The sequence below is a fragment of the Ambystoma mexicanum genome, chromosome 6q (genome assembly GCF_040938575.1).
Source record: "Ambystoma mexicanum isolate Mex_15411 chromosome 6q, UKY_AmexF1_1, whole genome shotgun sequence".
Lineage (NCBI taxonomy): Eukaryota > Metazoa > Chordata > Amphibia > Caudata > Ambystomatidae > Ambystoma > Ambystoma mexicanum.
The window spans coordinates 1468285461-1468313302 of NC_090937.1; the positions used below are offsets into that span (position 1 = coordinate 1468285461).

Below are 27842 nucleotides of genomic sequence, written 5' to 3' on the forward strand. Positions count from 1 at the left end.
TAATTCATCTGAGTCTGCGTTTAGTGCTATTTAAGAGCAGCAGGCCCAGAGGCTCATAACATTACAGAACCCTTACACCCTCGATGTCCTTACAGCTGCAGAGGGTGGGGGGGTCAAAAAATCAGTAATATTTGCTGCACTTTTGTGCCTCCCAATGACTCCGAAAATGGGACCTTGCTGCAAACTATTGCTGCCTCCATAAGCTCAGTGATTATTGAAAATAAGGCATGAATTAGAAATGATTTTTGGTTTGATTCTCTTTTCTCCTGGGTGCCATCTTGGATGAGCCTGTGAAGTTTCTACTACCTATGTTTGTCTTATCTCGTACTAACTTCTGTTCCTGCCAAATGCTCTTATGGTGGTGTTCTGGCCCGGTACCGAAATAAGCTGCTGTGATGATTGTGACACTGTCCAAGCTAGAATCACTACCATTTCATCTCCAATGGGTTCTCAGACTCAAGCTGTTTTGTCCTTCGCCAAGTCGGGATGACTCTGTGGAGCAGTGGGTGGACTGCGGAAATGGTAGGGGGACGAGTTGGGTTTGTTCAGGAGAGCAGTATGCCTATACTAGGGCGGTATGAAAGATTGTAAGGTTCATTTACTTATATAGTGCACGGAACCCAGAGGTATCTGGGCACATTACAAGTAAATTTCAATTTTCAGGTTACACACAGGAATAGTTAGTCGTTATATACAGTAAGACAATGGGGAACAGAAAATAATACATAAGGTAAGTACAGCAAAACAGTTTACAAAGCAGAAAAAACATTGTTTTGATGTGATAGGACATACGTCAGTGTCCTAGAAAACGTCATGAGTCCTTAGTGAATAGCCAGCTTTTGGTATTTTTCCTAAAGCTAAGGAAAGACTGGTCTATTCTCAGAGGTAGGGAGGGAGTTCATAACTGGGCGGCTATAACAGGAAAGCTACTACCACCTACTTTTTTTTGTTTGAATCTTGGGACTATTAGGCAGAAGGAGTTGGCGGTCCTCGTAGGGTGTGTTGAGGATTTATTTGACAATTATTTTCTGTTAAGTTTTGGGGCAGAGTTATTTAGGTATTTGTGGGTGGGTGAGTGAGACAGTTTTGAACTGAATTCTGTCCTTGAGAGCGAGTTGCGTAAGAAAAGATGATTGATTTGTTAAAGTATTAACTGAAGGGGAAACGTTAGGGTGGTCGGGAAAGGTCCCCACGATGATGAGGGGCTCATGTTGCATGTGCCAGATTTGTGATGGGGAGTGCAGCGAACTGGTGTGATGTTGCAATTGCTTTATTTTTTGTGTATATGGTACAAAACCTTTACAAAACAAGAAGATATCTTTGTTAAGAAAAAAATAAAATAAAAACAATTTATCAACCTTCACGAAATTATAAGCCCTTTAGCCTACCCAACAATCTTGGACAGTAAAATGATCATTGACGTTTTTTTGCTTGGGCTTTGCCAAACTGAAGTGAGGTTCAGTTAGATATCCTTCATCATTTAACCATGAAAAAGTTCGACAATGATATTTCCGAGGTTGCTCATCCACTTAGAGCTGTTATCCTTAGGTTCATTGGGGGAGGAGCAAATCTCAGAAAACAATGTTGCATTGCTCCAGAACCTGCACGGTGGTGAATGTAAGAGCTGGCTCATGTCTAGAGATGATTCTGCTCCAAAAAGTCAGAGCAGCCCCTCGTCCCAGTCCACAAACCTTCTGTATAATGCACACCTCACACTGCAGGATCTCTCACAATCCAGCAGAAGATGTTTTAACGTTTGTTTTGATGGAGACTCAAACGCCACACAACTTAATCCCTTGGTTTCCTATGGCTAAAATTTCCCCTGTATGTACTATAGTAAGCCTGATTCTAAGGAAGTTCTTCCTTACCTGGCTATCAGGAAATGTGACCAAATACCTTGGAAGAACCCCCAATTCTTTGTCAATGCTCTGGAAAGAGTTTGTGGGGACTGAGCTCCTCCAGTTTTTTGATTGTCTCAAACCAATCAGCAGGTTCCTTTTTTCTTTTAATATACTTTGAGGCTTGGTAATTAATGTCTGGGTATCTGTGTCTGCTTTAACAAGCATCTCCTTGGCTCCTGCTTCCAAGTTAAATAGAAGCTTACATCTTGAATGATCAAGCAGAAACCTAACTTCACCATAGAGTGTATTCTGCTGTGCAATAATAATCTGCCGATAGTGACATTAGTTTCCACTCGGCCATAGAGCCCAATGATTTTAAACCCAACTCGAATCTCAGGCTCCATGAGGGCGTGCACATTGGGAGACCAAGGCTGTCTTCCATAGGAGACCCTCCCATTTGCCCCAGTTTGTTTTCCAGAGCAGGTGTTTTGTTTCCCAGCCACAAAGAATTACCGGGACTGCTTTTGCCGTATAGAATTAAATTTACAGGAGTAGTGAGAATTTCCAATACTTTGCATATAGTTTTTTCCATTTGGGGGATGAGTTTGAAGACGTTCTCCTCTACATCGGACTCTACTTTATAAATAGCTGGTGAGGCATAGATCTTATAGCCTAGGTAGATTAACGCTTCAACTCTTGGGATATGATCATCCAGGACCCACTGCGCATAGTGAATTTTTATGCGCATGCTTAAACACTACAATCCTGGACTTTTGAGGATTAACGGACAGCCCGTTAAATTATGCGTATTCGCCCAACTTGGTCAATAGATGCTGCAGACCAATCACTGTTTTGTCCAGCAAGACTGTCATCTGCATAGGCCAGCCAATTGATCCTCTTCCCATTTATCATCGGGCTGGCCAACGAAGGCGGTTCCAGGGAAATGCCCATGTCGCCAAAAACAAGTTAAAGAAGAGGGGTGCCCCTAGGCAGCCCTGTCTTACACCTCTCTCTGCTGAGAGGTGCCCCTGATCGTCGAGGTGCACCCTCAGTGTGGTGTCACTGTGCAATTCGATCAGCATTGACAGAAGCGCCTCCGGAATCCCCTTTCTCCTCAGCTTGTCGCAGAGAATCACTGTCAACCTGATCGAATGCCCTTGATTGGTCCACCCAGGCCCCATAGATTGGGGAGCCACCCTTGTCAATAGTGTGTTCACAGACCAGGTTTAGAATTAGGCCATTCAAGGTGGTGGAGAGGCCCCTCCTAAAACCTGTCGGGTTACAGCACAAAATCTGAGATGTCCATCCATTGATTGAGGATGTTCAGCAGGTGTTTTTATAACGCTTTTACTGTCGATGTCGAGGAGGGCGATCAGGCGATAGTTTGCCGGATGTAGCCGATCGCCCCCCCTTGAACAATGGTATGACTATGGCAGTCTTCCAGGAAGCCAGAAACTCACGTTGCTGAAGTATCCCTCTAAAAAGATAATACAATAGTTTAGACCAGAGTTCTGGCTTGATTTTAAGGACCTCGTACATGAGACTGTTTGGGCCTGCAGCTCGAGAGACCGACGACTTGGATATTATTTCCAAGATGTCCCCTTTGTCAAAGTGCAGGTGCCAAGGGACGTCCATATCGGAATCCATTTGGTTTGAATACCTGTCAGAAATGTTTGAGTATTCAAAACCACCCTTGTATCATGCTGATACCAGATTACACAAAGTGCTATTATAATTGGCTTCCAATTGTCCGATCAACGACCAAAGTTTTCTGGAGTTATTCTTCACCTGCCGCAGCATAGCTTCTCCATCCTGCTGTAGTCGAAGCATTCTACGGCTTCTAGACCAGTTAGAATACTCTTGGTTTATTCGTTTGGCTTCTTTTTTGCAAGTGGCCAGATCCAGGTCAAGGGACATTTTCCCCAAGCTTCTAAGTTTCTGCCTGCGCTCCCTCTTTTTTTTTTACCCTGTTTTTTTAAATTTTTATCGAAGCTATGTGCATGATTTTGTCTGTCTCCGGAGGAACTTTCCTCCCGAGGCAAAACAGACCAGAGAAACTTAGTATATTTAGCTGGTTGGCAATTTTCCTGACGCAAATAATCTGGTACCCTCTCTAGTTGACTATTCAGCCTCGTACCCCCATGCTTGTATTTGACCAGTCTTATTTTTCCCTAGTTACTTGTTGCATCTTGGGAGAATGTCTGCAGGAGTGGCTAACAGATCTGGAAATGTTAGCTCAAGACGCGAATGGTCGCTCCCTCTGTCATGTTTTATGTCCAGGAAGAGGGGTGTGAGAAGAGACAAGGGGAGGCAAAGATAAAATCTAATGTAGATGATGATTTGTCCCTATGCCATCTTGGCATAGGGGCTGTCTCTCCTCCCGGTGGACCGCTTACCATCCTCAAGCCCCAAAAATCCAAAAAGTCCACCCATATTCGCCCCTTTTTCGAACTTTTGTGTGGACCCAGACTCACAATCATGTAGTCAGATGATCTATCTCTACCCGTACGTCAGACGTAAAACGGGAAAGGAGTAACACAAGCGACTGCCAAATTACGAATTCTAGAGTACTGCAGAAAGAATAGCGGAACATGCAACGTGTCACGCTGATAAGATGTTGCAAAAAACCACATAGACCGATGCTTTTCGAATCCTTGGTATAAGAACGTGGATCCATCCCTCACAACCGAAGAGTAGTCTACAGAGAAGACCCCTCTACCTTACCGACAAATCGTAAAACGGATATTCTTACGTGGTCGAGAAAATCTGTTGTCTAAGAATTGCTCAAGATCAAGTCGATTCATGTTTTTTACCTGCTTAGTCGAGTTCCCCTGAAGTTCTCGCAAAAGTTAGGATTGTAAAGCTAGAACGAAACATGTTGGGTTCGGTCTCACTGTAGTGTAAACAGTGAGAATTGAAGCATAGTTGCAATATTAGAACCTAGTTGGCATAGCCAGTAGGATTTACCGAAAAATTTCAAGTTAAGATTTTAGCGTGTAATCCCTAATATTCGGAATTCACTTTTGTATACCCGACAGCAGTACATTTTTTTTTTATACAAATTTTGTTTACATAGGAAAGATCAAAGATTTGTAAGATCTTTTTAGATTGAAACAATGTAAATTTGAGTTATGCCATAGGAAGCCTCAACACAGGCTCTGGAGTTTGGTGAAGCGTTTGGGTAGCATACTCGGGATATTTCCAAAGTAGTGCAACAGCCTGGGTAGGACCACCATCTTGAGCAGGGCCGCCCTCCCCACTATCGCTAGGGGGAGTTTTGCCCAGAACTGCATGCTGTTCTTAATGTCCTCCACCGCCTTGTCTGTTATGTTTGTGCTCATCTGCAATCGTGTGGTATATATTGACCCCCAAGTAGCGGAATGTTCTGGTCTGCTATGGTATCGACAAAATGGGTAGACTATCCTGTGGGGCTCCTGTGTACCTGCCCTGGGTGAACATGCATGACTTTTCTGGGTTTACTGCTATGCCCGAGAGGGTGGCGTAGTTCTCCATCACCTCTAGGACATATTGCAAGCTCACCTCGGAAGCGCAGATACAACCGCATATCGTCCGCGTACAACGATATCAAGTGTGGTCCCCCTTTGGTGTGTTCCCCTATTTCCTCGTATTGCTGTTTTAGGCAGATTGCTAATGGTTCCAGAGCCAGGATGTACAACATCGGGGACCATGGGCAGCCCTGTCTCGTGCCTCAGCCATTTGTCTGATATTGCCCCAGTTTTTACCCTGGCTATTGGGAGCTGTACACCATTTTAACCCTGCGCAGGTACCCTCGCCCCATCCCATACCCCTTCAGGGCCGCCACCTTACCGAGTTGAAGGCCTTCACTGCGTCCAGTGAGACTATTGCTATTTCACCAGGGTCATTCTTAGCCTGTTCTATGACATGGTGCAGCCTCCTGTGGTTATTCGTTATGTTCCTGCCTGGGACGTAATACGTTTGGTCAGGATGTATGAGTTTGATAATCACCTTTTTCAATCGGTTTGCGAGCACGGTTAGGATTTTACTGTCCTGGTTTAACATGGACAGGTGTCTGTATGACCCACAATCCGTGCTAGGCTTGTCGGGTTTAATGAGCGGGATGATTATTGCCGCTCTTAGGGATTCCGACAGGCTCCCCCTCTCAAAGGCCTCGTTTACCATTGCCAGCATTGGGGGGAGCACCTCCAGCCTATGTTTTCGCTAGCATAGAAGTTGACATCAGGCTAGCATCAATTTTCTTCAGGTTTGAGTTTTCAGACAGCCTATTGTCACCCACACTCAGCCTTGCTCGGTCATCTTTCTCCAAGAAGACAGCCTCATGGATGTTTCCTAGTTCCGTAGACGGCGGGGTAGCATCCATACCTTCCTTCCCGACAACAGTGCTAATGAAGGGACAGGCCATGTGATCTCAGATCATCTTCACCAATGCGCTAATCCCCTCTCCCCAGAATAGCCTGATGACTGTTCCCTCTCAAGTTAGTCAAAACCGCCAGACTACACCTTCTGCCCCTGGACCAACAATCCCAGAGATCAACTGGGATGCCTCCTCTCCCACCTCTAGCATTTCTCCATCGGTCACATCAAGGGGAGGTAGTTGACCCTCCTTTGACTTTTCAGACAATATGCATTTAGCATGCGAGTGTTAGGAAAGGGTGCTGAGTCTCATCTCAGAGTCTGAGTCGTTTCAGATGTATGTGGTGTAGATGTGGTGCCTTGAAGTTTCAGCTGCCGCCCTGTGCGGGCTCCCATCGGCTCTGCTTGATCTATCCTACGGAAAATCACAGGCTGCGTTTGTAATTATTTGAATGTAATTACAGTAACTCTGGAATCGGTGTCTCATATGACGGAACACTCTCTGCAGTAGGGCGTAGGGGTGCAGAGCGAGTCCGTTTGAAATGTGCACAGCTCCACGTCTTGCAAATGCCAGAATTTATGGGCCCTTAGCAAGATTACTCTCCACTCAACCACTTCCCGCCACAAACTGCCAACAACTGCAGCTTGACTCTGCAGCTGACTCTACATCAGAGAGTATCTCTACCCCTGTTCCCACAGGTTTTCAAAGCTCCACCCAATGGACCCCAGATAAATTAGACAAAATAATGCAAAGAATGTCATACTTTGTAGACTTCTTTGATAGTCTCCCTGATAAACTGTCCAACCTCCAAGGGCCCTCACAAGGGGAGGCAGCTAAAGACCAACCTGCTGCCAAAAGACCACGACTAGACACTGCCAGGCAAAGCACTTCGCAGGACATGTCCCAAGATCTCTATTACACTGACTCTCAGGGTCTCAAGATCCTGGTTCACTAGCAGACCAAGGGGACCTATATGACACAGACCAGTATTATGATGATGACGACGTCTACATCATACAATCTCCGTACCATCCTGACCAACCCGTGGCTGACTCCCTTGTGGATAATTGGCTGCAGTATGTATAATGAGTTCCTCCTAAAGGCTGCTGAACATTTGAAGATCGATACCCAAGAAGCACAAGTGGACGAAAGAATTTTTAGAAGACCTCCTTCGGGATAAGAGGTCATCAGCTCAATTTATACGCAGTCTATCCAGAGGCGCATTCAGCCTTCTCTACTCGCCCACGCCCGCTCGCCCCCCGCCTAGCTTAACAGGGCAGTTAACCCCTGAATTGAAAAGATGTTCAGGCCAGCTCCCTCCGACCCATTATAAATCGGGGGTCAATTAAAGCCTGACTCTCGTAACTACCACAAGAACGAGGGCAGGCTTGCCCTTAGCCCCTGTTGAAGCCCCTCCTGACAAGGAGAGCAGAAAGATATATACACTGGGCAGTTACAACTGCCATAAATGGGACAAGATCATGCAACAAATCTACTCCGTCCCAGAGCCCCTTAAAACACAGCTTTTAAAAACATGGTGGAGTGGGAAGCAGGTGGCGAACTGCATTCGGAGAAATGATCTGTACGCAGCAGATAATGCATGCCGTATAGTAGCAGAGGGTGCTCTCAATAATCGCCATGCATGGTTAAAACAATCTGGCTTTAAGCTGGAAACTCAAGCCACCCTACTTAATATGCCATTCGAACCGATTGCCTTATTGGGAAAGCAGTCGAGGACGCACTGAAAAGTGCTAAATAAAATTACGACGACCTTAAGTCCCTGGGACAGCTTACTAACAAACCTTTTGCGCAAAGAGGCGCGTTTGATGCATGCTGATTTCGAGGACAAAACTCCAACAGTCCTATAACTATAGTCAGGGTGGACAAATTTCATTTTGGGGTTCCTCACAGGGGTAGTCCTTCCAGCAATATATTCGAAGGTGGCACAGAAGGTCTAGGTCCCCCAACCATGCCTCTCCAGTAGGAGGTCACATTTGTCAATTTACCCACGCATGAGACGGAATCGCGTCAGACAAGTGGGTACTTTCCACCATGGCAGGAGGCTATTGCATAGAATCTGTAAATAGACCCATCCAACCACTGGGCAAGACGGAGACAAACCATGCAAGAGGAACAACGTATTCTGCTAGAAGAGGTCCAAGCACTGCTGGAAAAGGACGCTATAGTGATTGTCCCAGCAAACCAGGTAAACCAGGGTATCTATTCAACATACTTACTTGTGCCAAAGAAAGACCTTACATTGCGCCCTATTCTAGGCCTGCATCCTGCAAACTCATATGTCAAGCCACGAAAGTCCTGCATAACGCTACAAGAAGTAATCCCACTACTAAAACAAGGACTACATGGCAACATTGGATATGAAAGATGCATACTTTCATATTTCAGTGTTCCCAGCGCACAGAAAATTCCTGCGCTTCAAAATAGCAAATCAACACTAACAATTCAAGGTGCTCCCCTTCGGCATAACCTCAGCTCCAAGGGTATTTCCCAAGGTATTGGCAGTAGTGGCGGTGCACTTATGCAAAGAATCAATCTCAGTGTACCCTTATCTGGACGATTGGGTGATAGCAGGTGACTCCCCTGAAATTTGTAAGCTGAATACCCATAGAACAATCAACATTCTGTTCCAATTGGGTTTTCAATCAAGAAAAAAATCAAGCCTTGTTCCAAACCAAGCAGTTCCTAGGAGCTAGAGCAAGAGCAGGGCTTGTCTTCCCCTCAAACTGAAGAGTTCAGAACATACTGCTGAAAATAACTAACTTGCTGATTGCCAAATAACCGTACACAAAGCAATGCACCTGCTCGGGATTATGGCTTCATGCATTTATCTAGTTTCACACGCACGGTTGCGCATGCACCCAATGCAGGAGTGGTTAGCAAAACAATAGTCTCAGGCAAGCGGTCAGTGGGATGATCTAGTGGTTGTTTCGCTAACCCTAGTACAAGCACTTCACTGGTGGTCAAAAGAAAATTTATTGAAAGGGAAACCCTTTCGTAATCCTCAAGTACAAGCAATACTTGCAACAGATGCCTCACTGTCCTGATGGCGAGCCCATTACCTTCACCACACAGCACATGGCCTGTGGACACAAATCACAGCCCAGAACCACATGAACCTTTTCAGAACAACTAGCGGTACTCAAGTCCTACAAGCTTTCCAGCTACATCTTAATGGGCCAAACGATGCAAGTCCTCACAGACCGCACCACTGCCATGTTCTACATAAACAAGCAGGGAGGAACACCCACTCCAAGTTTGTCCAGGCTACCCCAAAAAATGTGGAAGTTGGCACTCAAGGGGAACATGTTCTTAGTGTCTCACCACTTTCCAGGGGAACTCGGTTCTCTAGTAGACTCTCTAAGCAGAAATCCTCTACCCGAGGAACATGAGTGGCAGCTCAACAGAGGAATTCTAGGCAATTTCTTGTTTGCCACAAATCTAAACATACAATGCCCAGACTTTGCTTCCAGGTTTCCCCAACCCTGATCCAAGGGGAATGCTCTGTGGATGAGCTAGTCGGGGAAATTTGCTTATGCTTTTTCACCAACACCACTCCTGAGCAGGATAGTGCCCAAAATACACCAGGAACAGGCTACTCTATTCCTGGTTGCTCCTATGTGGGCAAGACAACACTGGTTTCCACATCTGCTCAAACTGGTGATGTGCGAACCAGTCAAACTCCTGTGTTCCTACAACTTGCTACCCCAGCACGGTGGCGGGGGGGGACAACATTCCACCCATGAACATGGCAGCCTGGCTCCAGTTTGGACACTTAAAATGACCTCAAAGGTGTTAGGTTTGTGTGCCTCCTTGTGGAATCCAAACAGGCACTGCTACTTCAACAAATGGAAAAGATTTGTAATATGGTGCCGATCAAAAGATGTAAACCCTAATTGAATGTACCCCATCACACATTCTTCACTACATACTCCACTTTCTAGACTCCGGCCTAGTATTAAACGCCATCAAGGTTCACCTAGCGGCTCTGTCCACGTACACCACTTCACAAAACACGGTGTCCTGGTGGAAAGTCCCTGTTAAGGCTTTCATCGATGAGTAAACCGACTTTACCCCCCCCCCCCATTTCCAACCCACCTCCAGGTTGTGATCTTAATGTTGTATTCTCAAAGCTAATGGGTCCCCCCCCCCCTTCGAGCCTATGCACAAATCAAGCTGAAACACCCAACATACAAAACAGCTATCCTAGTAGCCATCACCTCGATAAGACTGGTTAGTGAGCTACAAGCTTTGTCAGTGCAAGACCCTTTCTTTATTATCCACAAAGACAAAGTGGTACTTAAAACACACCCTAGGTTTTCACCTAAATTCACATCCGGGTTCCACGCTAACCAATCCATTGAACTACCCGCTTTCTTTCGAAATCCATCCAATTTAGCTGAGAAAAACCTCCATACACTGGATGTAAGGAGGACAGTTTTGTACTATGTAAACAAGACAAAACCGCTAAGAAAAACTGATCAACTGTTTGTCTCCATAGCACCTGGCAGGGAGGGTGATCACGTTTCAAAAAACGCCATCTCCAGATGGATAGTGAAATGCATACAGCTCTACTATTCCCTATCAAAGAAAACTCTGCCTTTCACTCAAAGAGCTCACTCTACCAGAGGTACAGGAACTAATTTGGCTTTTATTGCAAACATCCCTCTAGACACCATCTGCAAAGCAGCTACATAGTCGCATGCATACCTTTACTCTGCATTACTGCATTGACGCACATTCTAAAGCAGATTCACAGGTGGGACAAGGGGTGCTAAAACATCTGATTGCTGCCATGCCTTCTCACAACCCACCTCCTTCTCCTGATGCTGCTCACTAGCCTATGCATAGCATGTGATCTAAGCAGATCCACAAGCCTCAGAAAGGATAGATTAATCGCCGTAATCGTATTTCTGATGCTTGTATCTGCTTAGATTCACATGCGCCCACCCTTAATTCCCTCTTGGAGTAGAAGGTGCATAGAGGTTTTTCTGGCTTTATCACTTCTTATCTGCTTAGTTACATCTGTCCGCACGCTACACTTCATGCTACCTCATGTCAGAAACAATACAATCTGAGGGACCTCGACGCTTGAAGGACCATGGATACAGTGGGCGTCACACTAGGGATAGTATTCCTGGCATGCCCTGTTGATGTCCCTTTTCGACTTTAGAAAACAAATAATGTAATACCCTGCCTACCACTAGATATCGACCTATGCATAGCATGTGAATCGAAGCAGATACAAGCATCAGAAATGATTATAGTTAGTAATGTGTGTATATAGATTTACTTCGACATAAAGGCACATACATTAAAACAACCTTCGAAAAGCAATTCATGCATTTCATCCTATACGTTAATTAATTAAAACAAATGTTGATTAACAAGCCGCGAAAGAAATGTCCAGCATTTAGAGAATACGAGATTGACATTTGCAATGCATCTCGAGGATTTTGGGCCCTATGAAGCCATGCCCTTTGCATATGTCACAACATTAAAAATATATTTTAATTTATTGATGGTTTACAGAATGACATTGCTTCTTTGAGGCTCCTAACACTGTCATTAAAAAAAGGCTTTAAACGCAGTTCAAATATTTGGGGCAAAATACTAAAATGCTGCAGGGATTCTTTAGTTCTAGGATAGTAAAGACAAAGGTCAGGGTAATCTGCGTTCTTGCTCTTTTTTACACATCCGACAGCGAGAGTACCCAGCCTGATTGCGATACACATGGATCTTGCATATTGTGATTGGCTGCAGTCTAGATATTTTTCGTGACGGATCTCTTGCTTTGCTAACCAATACGTACATGCTAGAATAGAATCCTGCTACTGCGCATTGAGTTGCTTACAAATGTAGTATTATACAGCTGTTTAAGGACAGGATTCTACCATAGCCCTTTGAGACCTAATGGAGTAGGAGTAGATTTCACATGTTAGCACCACAGAATTTTTTAAAACCATATTGGGAAAGAACATTAAGTATATCTGTCGATTTAGTTAACATTGGGGATATCCTTATCCAGTAGAAAATCATTTAATCGCTATATCGTACTTTATGCCATGTCAATTTCCATTTTTAATGGAACATTGTGTCCCGTTTGGCAAACAGAGTAACTTCCTTAGAAAGGTATTTTCACTGGTTGCTAATTTCTGTACCTTCACATGTTCCCATAACTCTGACCCACATTTTGAAACTGCTCTTAATCAGAACTGGCAGTGAGCAGAGTGAAGGTCCTTTTCGAAGGGATTGTGTCCTCCGACGTATTCCTTATCTTTGATAATACGTTTCCAGCTTGCTGGCCTCGGAAATTTTTTCTGTACAGGGCGCTGCGCGTCGACGTCCGCCGAGTCGATGTCCTTCGACGGCCACCGTATCGGCGCCGATGTCACCATGCCCATAAATAGCCACGCGCTGCGTCCGTTGCTCAGTTCCGTTTTTCCGTGCTTTGTAGGGCCTCGAACGTCGTTGCTCAGTTCACTCAGGTTTAATATCTATTTCGACTCGAATATTCCTTATCCTTCTCGATGGCTTCTTCATCAGAACAGACGCCGCGATCCGGCTTCAAGAAATGTCAAGACTGTGGTAAAAAAAAAGTCAATAACGGATCCACACAGGGTCTGTTTATGGTGCTTGGGGTCCGAGCAGCATTGTTCGGAGTGTGAGGACTGCATGTCCATGACGGCGAAAGCCCTGCAGGAGCGAAAGGAGAAACTCGAGAGAGGTAAGTCAGCCAAATCCTCCTCGAAGGTTTCGTCGGCTGAGTCTAGGCATTTGTCTCCTCGCCGTCAAACACTCCCATTCTAGATCTCGAAGCAGCTCCCACTATTCGTTGAGATCTAGACACTCAAAAGACATCGAAGGTCCCATTCCTCGTCTTCGGTGTCCCCAGAAAGAGTTTCCTGTCCCACCAAACACAGTTCTCAAGCTGAGTGGGAGGAATTCAGAAAGAAAATGTTAAGCGTCTTCGAGAACGCAGCCTCGACCCCCTCGAAGACAGCTGATGGTGATGCCCCGGGTGAAAAACCCAAAAAATCAAAACGCCGCGAGTCGCAGCACCCGGCGAAACATTCCACCCGAGAGCACCATGAGCCATCGGGTAAGAAGGCACCGCCGTCGTCGAGGGTTCCTTCGCCGTCGTCGAGGGTTCCTTCGACGCACGGATCGACGCCGTTGTCGAAGGGTTCCTCGACGCATCGGTCGATCGACTCAATGCCATCGTCGACGCTGATGAAAGAGGACCAAGGCTCCACAGCCAACGATGATTTCAAGGGCCTCCAGCACGACGCCGAGACCGTCGATGCCCTCGAGTAGGATCCCGATCCTCTCGAGTTCTTCGAGACCCCTCCAGTTTTTTCGATGCCGGTTACATCAGCGTCGACATCGACTTTTTCACATCCAATAACGACGAGTTTAGCTCCTTCGGCCCTAGAGATGGTCTTTACTCCATTTCAGAGATCAGAATACCCTGGTCTTTCTTCAATTTATGAAGAAGGGGAAGACTCTGACCAGGAAACATTTGGTTTACAAAGAACCACACTGCCTACTGCAGAGGATTTCACCTCTGGAGAAAGAAGGCTGAAGGAACTACAAGAGTCACTTCATGAGGCAAGTGGACTGGACACTTCCCCAGAAGTGGAATTTGTAAAGCCAGACCCAGGGGAACATGCCGAAACACCATATAGAACCTTGATGGAAGAATAATTGAGCGTATGGGTTGGGCTGCGCCTTCACCTGTTTTCCAACAGGATGATCTGACAGATATATTGGACAAAGGCCCATAGGAGGACCCAGTGGTCCCCTTCCATGCAGCCCTACAACGAAAAATTGCATCCAATTGGGAAACTCCCGAAGTTATCCCAGCAGTCAATAAATGATTGTCGACAAAGTATAGGGTAGCGGCTGCTGACCCTGAATACCTGTCAAAACACCCGACACCAGAGAGCGTGGTGGTTCAAGCGGCTACTTCATCCAGCAGTAGGACTGCTTACCCTACTGTCCCACAGGATAGGGATGACGAGGTACGACTCTATGGCAAAGAAGGTCTTCTCTGCCTGTAGTATGGCGTTGAAGTCCAACGCCACCTGTACGCTCGCCAGCTTCAGTCACACACTATGGGAGTGTGCTTCATCAGCGGCTGACTGCATACCCGAAGGAGAGGAAAAGGAAGCCTTCCTTAACATCATTAAAGATGGCAAAGATGCCATGCGCGAATCACTTCAAACGGGCATCGATTCGGCTGACAGTATCAGCAGGGCCATGACGGCAAGTACAACAATCCGCAGGCATGCGTGGTTGCGAAAGTCGGGCTTTGCCCCTGATCCCCTGATGTACAGGCCAGACTTTTGAATATGCCCTTTGACGGCTCTTCATTATTCGGGAAAAAGGCTGATGACAGTCTGGAAAAGTTAGACTTCTAAAGCAGCAGCAAAATCCTTAGGAGCTGCTATCCGCCAAACTCCTTTTCGCCCCTCAGGAACCTCTGGAAGAGGAAAGTCCTTTCGCTATTATTCCGCATTCGGGAAAGGCAGAGGCCAGCCGGCTCAAAGAGGCCAAAGGAGATCCACCCGAGGTGGACGGGTCAAAAGTGCTAAGACCTCAGCAGCGGCAGGTGCCTCTTTACCCTCAGCATCTGTATCAGCCGCCCCCAAACCACTCTGAGGCCTTCACACACAAGACACCTGTAGGGGGCAGGTTAACTCACCATCTGACGGAATGGCAGGCTATAACGTCAGATGCTTGGGCGTTGGAGACAGTTGCCGAAGGTTACTGCCTACCCTTTCTACACATCCCTCAGAGTCATCCACCGGGGAACAGCTCCCTAAAAGTTGCAGATCCGCTCCTCTTGCAGGAAATTATGGACCTGCTAGGAGAAAGGTGCCATAGAACCGGTACCTGTAGCGGACAGGAACAAGAGCTGGTACTCTGCCCCCACCCACCCCCACATTACTTTCTCATACCAAAGAAGGACAGAGGACTGAGACCCATCCTGGACTTACGAGAATTGAACAAGTTCCTCAGGAAGGACAAGTTCAAGATGGTAACTCTCTCTCAGATCCTTCAGGCCCTCCAGCTCCAGGACTGGCTGGTATCTCTGGACCTTCAGGATGCTTATTTCCATGTGCCAATCCATCTCAAGCACAGGAAATACCTGAGGTTCGCAATTGGCAACTCTCATTATCAAGTTCGAGTTCTGCCATTTGGGCTGACCTCCGCCCCGAGGGTCTTCACCAAGCTGATGTCGGTAGTGGCGGCGAGTCTAAGGAGGGAAGGGATCCAAGTCTATCCCTACCTGGACGATTGGCTGATCAGGGCCGTATCTTCGGAGCAGGCCCAGACCCAGCTAGATTATGTCTGCCTCTTCCTTCACAGACTGGGCTTCTACCTCAATTTAAAGAAGTCACAGATGATACCATCACAGAGACTCCAGTTCATTGGAGCGGTCCTGGACACTTCCCTGGGAAAAGCCTCGCCACCAGAGGTGAGGGCTCAAGATATTCTACAGATGGTCACCAAGTTTCAAAATGCCCAGCGTCTCCCAGCCTTCGACTTTTTGAGGTTGCTAGGCCTCATGGTATCCTGCATCTTCCTTGTGCCAGAGGCTCGCCTGAGAATGAGATCTCTTCAGTGGGCACTGAGAAGTCAGTGGTCACAATTCTCAGGGAGAATGACAGACCTCCTCCGGATTCCGGACAAGGTAGCCCACGACCTTCAATGGTGGGCCTATCCAGAGAACATCTTGAAAGGAGAACTGTTTTGGCAACCATGGCCGGAGATAACAGTAGTCGGACGCCTCACTCACGGGGTGGGGAGCACATGCCAACGACTTGACAATCGGCGGTCGTTGGTCTCCATCAGAGTCCAGACTACACATCAACCTATTAGAGCTGAGAGAGATCAGACTAGCGCTGAAAGCTTTCCTGTCATCCAGTACAGGGGAGAAATGTCCTGATAATGACGGACAACACGGTGGCCATGTACTACCTCAACAAATGAGGCGGCATAGGATCACTGCCACTGTGCAGAGAGGCGATGCAGCTCTGGGTATGGGCAATCCAAGAAAGAATCTCTCTATCGGCAGTCCACCTAGCCGGAGAGAAGAATTTGACAGCGGAAGCTCTGAGCAGGCAGAGCAGTCTCCCACGAGTGGGAGCTAGCTCAGGAAGTCCTTCAAGAGATCTTCGCCCTTTGGGGAACCCCTCAGGTGGATCTGTTCGCCACAAGCACCAACAGGAAGTTTGGCTTCTGAAAGGTTGAGGTAAAAGGATTGGGATCTCCCTGATGACGTCATGGAGGTGTTGCTTTCGGCCAGAAGACCGGCAACAAAGTCTTTATACCGCTGCCGTTGGAACAAGTTTTGCAGCTGGTGTAGGGAAGAGAATATCAACCCTTTTTCATGTGGTACACCAACGGTGTTATTGTTTCTACTCTACTTGGCAAACTCAGGCCTTCAAGTTGGCACTGTAAAAGGCTATCTCGCAGCGCTTTCTATCTTCAAGCACACTGCGGAGGAACCATTGTATTTCAAAATTCCTCTAGTGGTACAATTTCTCAAGCGTCTAACTAATGTTTACCCTCCAAAACCATTCCAGGTTCCATTATGGGACTTGTCTTAAACGTCTTAATGGGCACTCCATTCGAACCTCTTCACTCTTGCGCATTGAGATTTCGCACGCTTAAAACTGTCCTACTGGTAGCACCAACATCTGCTAGGAGGGTGAGTGAGCTACAAGCTCTCTCCTGTAAACCCCCACATACAATCTTCCACAAGGACAAGGTTGTCCTACAGGTGAAGCCTAATTTCCTCCCAAATGTGGTTTCTGAATTCCATATTACTCAGAAAATTACCTTGCCTTCATTCTACCCTCCTCCCCATCCGGGGAAAGAGGAAAGGCTACACAGGCTGGACCCTAGGCGAGCTCTCAGCTTTTACATCAGCAGAATGGCTAGGATCAGGCAAGCAGACCAACTGTTTGTAGGATACTCAGGTCACAAGTTGGGACTACCCAGAACAAAACAAACCATCTCCAGGTGGATTATTTTGGCCATCCTGGAATGTTATAGACTAGCAGGGAAAGAGCCACCCCAAAATCTCGGGGCTCATTCAACCAGGGGTATCGCAGCCTCTTCGGCTCTCCAGAGAGGGGTACCGGTCCGGGACATATGTGCGGCTGCCACATGGTCATCCGCACATACATTCACAAAATTGTACAATCTGGATTCCTCCACTGCTCAAGAGACAAGATTTGGCAAGGCCGTATTACATTCGGTCCATCCCTAAAGGGATACATAACACTATCACTCCCTCCTCCAATTACATACCACTGCTATGGGAGTCTATCAAAGATCAGGAATATGTCGGAGGACACAATCCCTTCGAAGAATAAGTTACTTCTTACCTGGTAACGTTCTTTCGACGGGATGTTCCTCCGACGTATTCCTTATCGCCCCTCCCATCCATCCCCGCAGTGATAACTTCCCTTGTGGTTGCAGCTTTCGCTCCTTCAAGGTCAATAACCAATTCAGGCATGTCTTTTCTTATGCTACAAAACGGAACTGAGCAACGGACGCAGCGCGTGGCTATTTATGGGCATGGTGACGTCGGCGCCGATACGGTGGCCTTCGAGGGACATCGACTCGGCGGACGACGACGCGCAGCGCCCTCTACAGAAAAAATTTCCAAGGCCAGCAAGCTGGAAACGTATTATCAAAGATAAGGAATACGTCGGAGGAACATCCCGTTGAAAGAACGTTACCAGGTAAGAAGTAACTTGTTCTTCTGTTGTCAGGGCTGATACATCTTCCGGTCGTATAGTTGCCTCCATCAGCACAAATAATATCCCATTCGCTAAGCACAGTTGTGGAAGCCAGATCTGTTGGAGCGGAGTAAGAGACTGCAAAGAACGGGAAACCAGAGGAGAACCCAGCGGCCACAATAACGATCAGGATTGCCTGCCAGTGAAGGAGGCAGCAAGTACCATAGCCCGCAGCCAAGAAAAAACATGGAGATCAACTTTCTCATGACTTTGGGACTCTACTCCACATAGAGAGGCCGCAGGGGCCCACAGGCCGCACAGGGTGCAGCAGCACTAGTACCTAGAGTGCAGGAACCCCTTATTTGGCACACCGTAGTGTGGCACTACTGGCAGGCATATCTTCAGCAGCACCTCCGCCAAAGAGTACAGGCCACGAAAATCCAGCCTTTGCTAACCAACACAGGTAACAGACGCAAGGTGCACTGGACCAGACTCCGCACCCCAGCGGTCTAGCCTCCAAATAAGTGCTGACTCATTGCACTGTAGAGGTTAAAAGGAATTCCAGGGGCAATTTGGGACTGATGGAAACATGCAGCCTGTGGATGCAAGATAAAGATGTAATAAAGCAATCTCTGCCAAGCAGTGCGCACCTTAGCAGTTGGCGTTCCGGCGCAACTACATTGGGTACCGTTTGTTTGGAGGAGTGTTCTACAAAACTGGAACTGAAGAAGTAAAAGGTTTTTCTTTGGAATGTTTATCTCATTATTTCAAGCCTTCTGATGCCGTTGATGCTGGGCTTTGTTGTCGCTTGTTTCTCTTTCCTAACCCTCCGAATGAAGCCATTTAGCGAAGGCATATTTAGATCCTCTTAGAGGATAAAGCAGCTGGTCTTGCACAGTTCATCTTTGGTTAAGCATCCTCTGCCAAACCTGCTGAGTTTTGCTACTCGAAGGTGTGAATTTAAATCCCTGCTTCTAATTCCAGAGGCTGTCTCTCTTTTCCAATATTTGATTTCTGCTAATCCTTTAACATGTATTACAATTTGTGTCCTCTGAAGAAGTGTACATTTTAAGCAAAGCTGATATTCAAACAAGCATCCATACGTTTCTCCTGCATGACGGGTATGTGTAGGGGGACTGGAAAGTGTTTATCTTGCCCTTTAAAAAAAAAAGAATTTTCAAGACTTTCAATAAAATGGCGAGGCTTTGGAATGTGTACGGTATAATTTGCACTATGCCATCTGCTTCCACATTGTTGGATTCTCAACCCCAAAAATAAGGACAAGGACGGTTTGCCAGCTAGATTTAGCTCAACCCAGAGAGTGTGTGACGTAATATTTTCTGAATATAATATGTTTTGGCTCCTTTTTAAGGAGTGTAGTTTTTCATGGAGTTAGATTGATGTTTATACTTTGGGCTTCTATCATATCTGGACGCACTGTGTCATACACTAGGCTTCTCTAAAGAAATGCTCTGGTTATCATAGCGACAGGGTTTTGATTATTGTGAGATTTTCAGTTATTGTATTTCTATTTGTTAAGCGCCAAATCCCTTCGGCATCCAGGTGCTACACAGAAAAAAAGGCAACATGAGACGGAGAAAAAAAAATGGGGGAGCCCTGCTTACACAAAGTCTAGTTTTCAAACTTTCCCTAAAAACATGTTTTTCCTTTTACTAATTCAGACAGCTCATTCCGGGCTTGAGCAATGAAGATGGGAACAGAGCGACCATTTGCCCTGCCTCTCTTGAAGTGGGGGATGAGGAGACTATGTGCGTCAGAAGACCAGAGGTTACGAACAGTTTTGTGGACTTCAAAGTTTTCCTTTAAATAGGACGGCGCAGTTCCAAACAGGAATTTGTGAACCAACGTGAGTATCTTAAACTGGACACTAGCAGCAACAGGAAGCCAGTGGAGTTCCTTGAGAGCCCAAGATACCGGTTCTCTCCGGACAATAGTACACACTGCTCGCACCATGTCATTTTGGATCTTTTGTAGCTTACCCAGGCATTCCTTGCTTGTCCTGCCTAGCAAGGAATTGTTAGTCAAGTCGGGGTAAAACAATGGGTTGAATGAACTTCTTGTGTGGGTTTTTTTTTTCTTCAGTGACCAGGGGGCATATCTGTCTCAGAACCCTCAAATAAGTTTTTGACCACATAGTTTACATGGGCGTCCGCATCAAGTGATCCTCCTTTTAAGATACCAAGGCTTTTAACTTTGTCTACCACAGGAATGCGACCTCCATATATACTAACTCTTATAAGCCGGGATCAACCTTTCTCTGGCATGCTTTGACCCGTAGACTATTAATTCTGTTTTTGGCAGAATTAAAACTTAACCAATTTGAGTTGATCTCATCTTTAAGGAGCTTGTAGATTTTATTCAGGTTTTCCTGATCAGTTTCAGAATGCCAGCTCAGTTCCATGGATAATGAAGGCATTGTTATAATTGGCGAAGAAAACCTCCAATTTTTCTATTTCAACGCATAACGGCTTGATATAAACGTTGAACAGAGACTGGGATAAGCTTGGATAAGGTCGGATGAGGCGTCTCCCCAACAGACTCTGGAGTTACAGCCACAAAGAAAAGAATCCATCCACTTTATGGCTTTCTCTGAAAAGCGTCCTGTATGAGTCAGTGTATTCAACAGCAGTTTATGGTTAAGGAGGTTGTAAGCTGCTGATCCAAAAGAATCCGCCGCAAACCGCTCCTTTCTAGAGTAGTTGGCATGAGTAGGAAGATCAATGAGAGCACTCAGTTCCATGAGCACTATGAAAGATGGACTGCTTCTTGTAAGACCCATGGCCTCTATTTGATGTTGCATCTGGTTGGTAACTGTTTTATCAAATATTTGTTATTGGCCTATGGTTTGAATATTCCTTAGGGTCCAGACCTGGTTGTTTTAATAGCGGAATCACTGCTACATCCTTGATGGCCACCGGGACTGTACCTTGTGCTAAAGAGGCATTAATAAACCTTCTGTGGAAAGGCGCAAACATTTCCTTGTTAGCCAAAATATTTTTGGAGGGAAGAAGGTCCCCAGGACAACTGGTCCAGTGCATATCCCTGGGCAAGTCGGCTACATCACTGTTTGATGCATAGGTAATGTTAAAAGAAGTCGGAGAGTGACAACCTTTCTCCTGCCCTATGGTGGCAGGAGACGCTGGCAAAAAGGGTTTGTCCAAATCTTTGCAGGTTCAGGCACGTGCCAAGGTGATTTTTTTTTTCCCACAAAGGCTTTCTGTACATAGATTCAGTCTCTATCCGGCTTGAAAGATCGATTCAAAGTGTTAGGCTTTTCCCAGTTTCTGAACAATTTAAATAGTTCTTTAGTTTCGTTTCCACCAGCTTTACTTATTTGTTCATTATAGAATTTTGTTTGCCTCCCATAGCCTTGAGTTTGTATTCCTTCTCAGTAAGTTTCCAGGCTTCTTTAGTTGCCTGTTTTCTCTTTAAGCGAATTATGTCCAGCCTGTCGTTTCTTCTGCTTAAGCAGAGTTAGATCAGGGGTAAACCAACTCTGGTGGTTAGGATGATCTCTAACTCTTCTAAGTTTAAGCAGTGCAGTTCTATTCAGGAGTTGTTCCAAATGAGTATTATAGCTTTGCAGCAGGTGATCAGGGTGCGGGAGGGTCCTGGTCGGTCAAGACATAAGTTCCCTCAAATAGCTAGCCGTTGCCAAAGTTTTTTTTCTTCTTTTTTTATGAGCCACCCATCGACAAACCACTACTTGAAACATACAACTTGCTCTCAGCCCATTTGCTAGTAGCATGCTAACCGCAATTGTGGTCCACTCGCATGGTTCCAAGCCACTTGATTCGGCTCACACTTTACTGCCCTCAAGAAAATTATCCCATCTACAAGATTGCCGTAATTCACTGCAATTTTGCATCCATTCATATAATATAGGGACAAAATGAATAGGAAGCTAGGAGTCCATGTTAGAATGTGCCTTGCATGTGTTCTGCTGAGGGTTGTGCATGAGGAGCATTGCTCGACACGCCAAACATCTGAGAGTGAGTGGCATAGTTTGTATGGCATAGATTGTATAGTGCACACTGCAAAGAATTTGCTCTTGCCAAAGTGTTTAATAACTCGTAAATAACCGTATTACAAATGCCTCTATTATTTCATCTCAAACCCAAGGTTAGGAGACTGGTGGTCTGGATTGGTAGGATAGAACATGGTTTTTTTTAAACCTAGTTAATGCAGTGCTTGATCTGATTGGGCTATATTAAGCGTTGAGCTAAAAAAGTGAGTGAATTGTTTTTGCACTTTTTCCAATGATTGACCAATGAACCCTGAGGAGCCATTTGTTACGATATATGTTCTTACTTTAATGTAATACGTATGTATTTTTGATGTGTCCAATTTATTGAGTATTCAAATAGTATATTAGCAAATAGTTTTGAAATCTAAAATCTGATGCCACTTTCCTGCCGACATATAGATGGCGTTTCTTTTTCTAATGTTGCCCCATCTGCTACAATGACCTCATTACTATGATATATATATATGTATATGTATATGTATATATATATATATATATATGATAAGGCATTTATAACGTGCCTATACACAAGTGTTTCAAGTGAATTGAAGCAGCTTTTTTTTTAAAAATGTATTTGTTGGCGAATGGGTACAGCAAACACAATTCACAGAGCATAAGAGACACTTCACATATATACAATTCAGAGTTCATACAAAGCAATGTATTACTTTCCTTGAGGACTGATAGCAATGGCTCACCTTAGCATTACTAATTACGCTCACGGGGCCTGGGGTGAGGCCGTCTTGGAAGCTCCTTCAGCTTGTCCGATAAGGTAGCTATTAAAGGCAGACCACACATTCTTGGGGCGGGAGTGCAGTAGGAGCATATTAATATATTCTTCCTCACGGGTCTGAGACCAGGTGAGTGCCTTAAGCCACCTTTTGAAAGGTTGGGGGAGATGGGCTCTTCCAACTTTGAAGCACACATTTCTTGGCCAACATGCAACTTCTATTCAAATATTTGGCCATCTTTCTGGTGTCATCTGTGTTCCACACTCCAAAACAGTACCCTTACCGGGCTATGGTCAACCGCAGAGTCAGTGATATCTGTGTGAGCCTGCAGGATCTCATCCCAAAAGCCTCCCATCTCCCGACACTCCCAGAATATGTGCAAATGGTCAGCCCCCTCTATTCGGCACCGAGCACAAGTGTGTAAATCATTTCGAGTAAACTCAGCAATTGTATGGGTGTGTAGTATAATCTGTTCATCAGTTTATATTGCATGCATCTAAACCAGAAGTTTAGGGGTAGCCTGTTCATGTGGGAGCACATTTTCCTCCACAATTCGTCTGGGATCTCAAGGCCCAATTCATCCGCCCATTCGTTCCGTGCTTTAGGGGGTTTGTCTGAGGCTTTTGCTAATAGTATTTTATATAAGGAGACCAGCCCACAGGCACCGCTCGAGTTGGCTATGTAGGCGACCTCCGGGGGTTAATCCGGGTAAGAGGGCCACATATTGCGGAAGGCAGCCTTGAGTCTATTGTACTGTAGCATCTCAAGCGCTGACCCAGAGTGGCCCTGGCGCCACATTAGTGGGGTAATAAATTTCCTGTTGGGGAATAGGTCGGTCAATGCCTGGTACCCCAGAGCCAGCCAGTGCTGGGCCAGCGATTTATCATGTGTGGGTTCAAGCCCAGCAAACCTCCCAGATGGGGAGCCATTTGTAGTAGGGGCGAGACTGTCGTTGGTCGTAGTAGTCTGTTCCATGCTAGTAGCGTCGCCACAATGGGGTCAGACTGAGAGTCAGCCGCATAGTCACAACAGAATATTAGCTACATTATATTTACCTCGGCCGCAGCGAGCTTTTCCAACTTAACATGCGGTGGGGCTGTTGGACTTGGGTACCTGAATGTGGCATATTGGGCCTGAGTGGCTATCTAATAGTGTCAGGTTAGGGGCGGTGAAACCCCCTCTCTAGATTGCAGTAAAATATTTGATGGGCAAGTCCTTTAACAGCGATGGCACCCTTCACAGGTGTATCCGTCCTGCCAAATACACAACTGTAATTGATGACCCTACTTGCTGCCCTGGGCCTTGTATCGGTTATGGTGAGAAATGCTTAAAATAAAAATCTTGGAATTTTTAAAAACAATATTTGTCAGGTCGTTTTGTTAATTTCATTTAAAAATCATCTGGAAAGGGTTCCTTTTGGTGTATAATTATCTTAAATCCAATTATGAATTATCTGTTTTTTCTTGGCAGGACTTTGGAAATCAATCCCGCTGGCCCACAATGTTCCAAATGCCCACTTTGCATCTACATTTTCTCCTTTACTACATAACTCTGTTGTGGGTGCCCAGCTGAACCCAGTGTTTGGGAGCGTACCTATTCTGAAAAGGTAGGTTGGAATACTATTAAAGTGGGATGGGTATGATGGTTGCATATTTGTCATTAGTACAAGCATTATGAGGGTAGGTTTAAAAATTGAATAAATATTCTCTATCCTCTCTGCTACTCGGGGATCCAAGTGATCCGACCGCAGCTGATTTTGCCGCGGTCGTAAACGTTTGCATGAGAAAGGTGCGAACTACCAAAAGTTTGCACCTTTCTCATGCAAACACACATGCATACTACGGGGGCTGCAGGGGTTTTCCCCGCTCACTATACTGTTAAGTATAGTGAGTGGGGTGTTGAGGGGGACACTCCCGCAGTCCTTTTTTTTTCTTTTCTTTTTTTATAACTTACTGCAATGCTACCACCAAAGGTTCGAACTTTTTTGTTCGCACCTTTGATGGTAGCATTTTTAGAACTTTTGGTCCTTGCGGACCTTTGTCAGTAAAAAGGTACAATCCCCTACTCAGCTGAGTAACTGCTTTAGATTCCTTGAATTGCATTAAAGTCACTTTTGCAGTACCACAGCATTCAATATTGTCCCCACCCCTATATAGTTTAACATCGGCACAGAGATGTTTTTAGACTAATTGGGACGAGGGGACAGGAAACTCATTGCTACATGCCAGGATGCGAATAGCATCAGGACCTGTGACTTTGTTGTATTCAGCCAGTAACATCCCCAAGCTCTTGTGGGGATTCTTGATCATCTGAAGTCTACAAGCTCATGATAGGGGTCCATTACCGGCTGCGTTTCCCCTTTCCATCTGATTGTTTGCTGACTGGCTACTCCTCACCTGACATTATACGGACACCAGGCCTGAGCTCGAGCAGGACCGCTGTTCAGGCTCAAACTCTTCCCTGCAAGAACTTGCTTTCTGTGGCCCTGATGAAGGCAGACATTCTGTGAAAATAAGGCAACTTCACAGACAAAACTGGAGTTCACCTTTAGCAAGTGATCCTTCCATTGAAACACTTTTCTATGAAATGGTATGCCCGATTGATAATCACCACAGGATCATGAATTGTTTGGTTTTCCGATTTGGCCTTTAGCTAATGCCAGACAGCATTCATCACGTCATCTGTGTTGTAATGTAATATTGTTTAATTGTTTATTTTACATGTATGTAGTATTATTATGCAGGTATGACTGAGTTATGGGTGATGTATGTAAAGTTAGGGTTTTGTAGGACATAATTTACATAAACCTTGTGCTTTTCCCTAGTGGATAATTTGTCATATGTTCTATTAAAACGTTTTTTTCACAGCCTTTTTGCATTAAATTAAAGTAGTCACAGATTGCTTGCAGCCGCAGAGGCGTAGACTGGGTAGGACCTGAGCGGGCGAGGCCCACCTGCCAACTCATCAGTGCTTTGTGGGCACTTACAAATGTTAATGTCACTGAGGTGGACCCTACTACATTAACTTCAGTCCCCACGTGTTAGACAATCCTAGCTATGCCTCTGTGCAGCATTTTTACTAATGCAATGAATTATTTTGCATGGGTTCGTTCTCATAGTGGTAGGGTCAGTTAGGTTAGTTTTGGTCAGCAGACTTACTCTTTTGGACAATCACGAATGACTGATGAGCACCTTGGTAACATAGGAAGGACCCACCGATAGTGATAGGAAAAATAAGGCTGTATATTTTTATTTTAATAAAATCTTGTGAAGCATGTCCTCTGTGTCCTTCTACGAGGATGAGCAGTCAAGGCTTAGTGTCAGAGTGGAGTGGTGGCAGTTGCCCTCAGTGAGTCTATACAGTATGTCACATAATTAAATTTAGAAAGTCAATTATAAAAGGCTATTTATTATAGACCTTCTGAAGACACTGGAAAAGGAATTGTGACGAATCATTAGATGTTGTCACTGCTCGCAAGGTTGGAAACCTCTTCCCATGAGGCTGAGAAGGTTAGGCCTCTACCCGATAGCCTGCCTGGGGGTAGTTTAATGAGGGGAGCAGTGACAATCTAGGATGTAGCCCTTATAGGAACATCACAACCGCACACACTTTAGCCTCTTCTTCCTCCTCAAATCTCTTAGAGACTAGGCCTATGTGCTGTTGTAGACTACCTCAAGGTCCTGGACAGTACTGGGATGAAGAACATCATCAGAAACATAGGTAATTCAAATATGATATGATATGTCATGTATAACGTGCCTGTACAGCAGTGTTCCTAGGCTTGAAAAGACATGGGAGGGGGAGACAGAGGGAGGACAAGGCAAACTATCTTACTAGGCCTTGTGTCATTCATATCGTGCAAGTGCAACAATGCAAAGTGCAGGGGTAAGGGAGAGGGGGAGTCATAGGGAGAGGAAGGGGAAGTGCAATCAGGGCATCATTGCTCTGAGTAAGTGCAGACTGGGCAGTGCGGCTCTAGGTAAGTGCAAGGCGGCAGGGGACTGTAGGGGTTACAGATACAGCCCCTAAGTGCACGGTAGCCCCGGAGGCCATGCAGGGGAGACTGATCATGGAGGAGCATGGTACACAGTGAGACTCAGGGTACCATGCAACCAGTTGGCGCAGCAAAACGGGTAAGTCAGCAGGGGAGGGAGAGAAAGAAAGCGGAGGAGAAAGGGAAGGTCTTGATCAGCTTCTGGAACTTCGGGTTGTCCGGCTCAAGTTTGAGACTGGCAGGGAGGCCATTCCAGAGTTAGGCACCTGCAGAGGAGAGATCTACCCCCCACTCTCTGCCTGGAGAAGCGTCTTACCCTCTGAGTTGGTAGTAGCTGAGTGAAGGGCTCGAGAAGGAAGGTATTTTGGAAGAGTTGGATATAGTGGAAGTTCTGGGATGAGGTGCGACACCGGAGCAAAGAACAATTCTAAGAAGCAACTACAGTGGCATAAACTTCTGTCGAGGCGTAGTCATGCTTACGTGATAGACCAAAAGACGGCTGCCTGTCGGGGAGATGCAGCCAACCAGGACAAGAGACCGTGGAGCCCGGGAAGCATGAAGGACACACAGAGGCCAGGAGTGTAGACAGTAATGAGAGGCTGGCAGATGGTGACGCGAACGCAAGAAGCAGCGTCCATACTGTCACTCAAAGGAGATCTGCATGGTGAAGGAACCAAGCTGGCATGGTGAAGGAACCGAGATGCACAGAAGCCCGCGCAGCACTCAAGAAGGACCCAAGGAAGAACCGGCCTCGCATCCCGGGTGCAGACAAGTTAAAGGGAGAGGTGCGGGGAGCGGTGCCGAGATTATGAGCTGGACTATCTTCCACGTGTCAGTACTTGTTAAGCAAGGCAGCCAAGGGAGATATAAAGAGAGGGGGAGAGAAACCGGGGTCGGAAACCCCAGCCAAGAGGGTGATTAGTTCTTGTTCTCGTGGCAATACTCTGCAGGGAAGTGGACCAAGTGGGCCAAACCAAAGAGAAACCATTATCGTGGACTCTCGCAACACATAGTCAAGGAGTCATTCTCCTGGTAACTGGGACCGGGACAAAGGTCATTCCCCTGGGCTAATTTGAGACTGAACGCCAGGAGGAGGG

At 45.9% G+C, this 27842-nt stretch overlaps 1 protein-coding gene across 1 annotated transcript in view; it reads left to right on the forward strand.

Annotated features, from left to right (window-relative positions):
• MRPL35 (mitochondrial ribosomal protein L35) overlaps positions 1-27842 on the forward strand; it is a gene marked incomplete at its 5' end in the record, with an annotated part of 244742 nt that overhangs the window by 148038 nt on the left and 68862 nt on the right. Inside the window, one exon of the mRNA XM_069632174.1 lies at positions 24222-24357. Coding sequence (XP_069488275.1) covers positions 24222-24357 — 136 coding nt within the window. The remainder of the gene's footprint in view (positions 1-24221; positions 24358-27842) is intronic.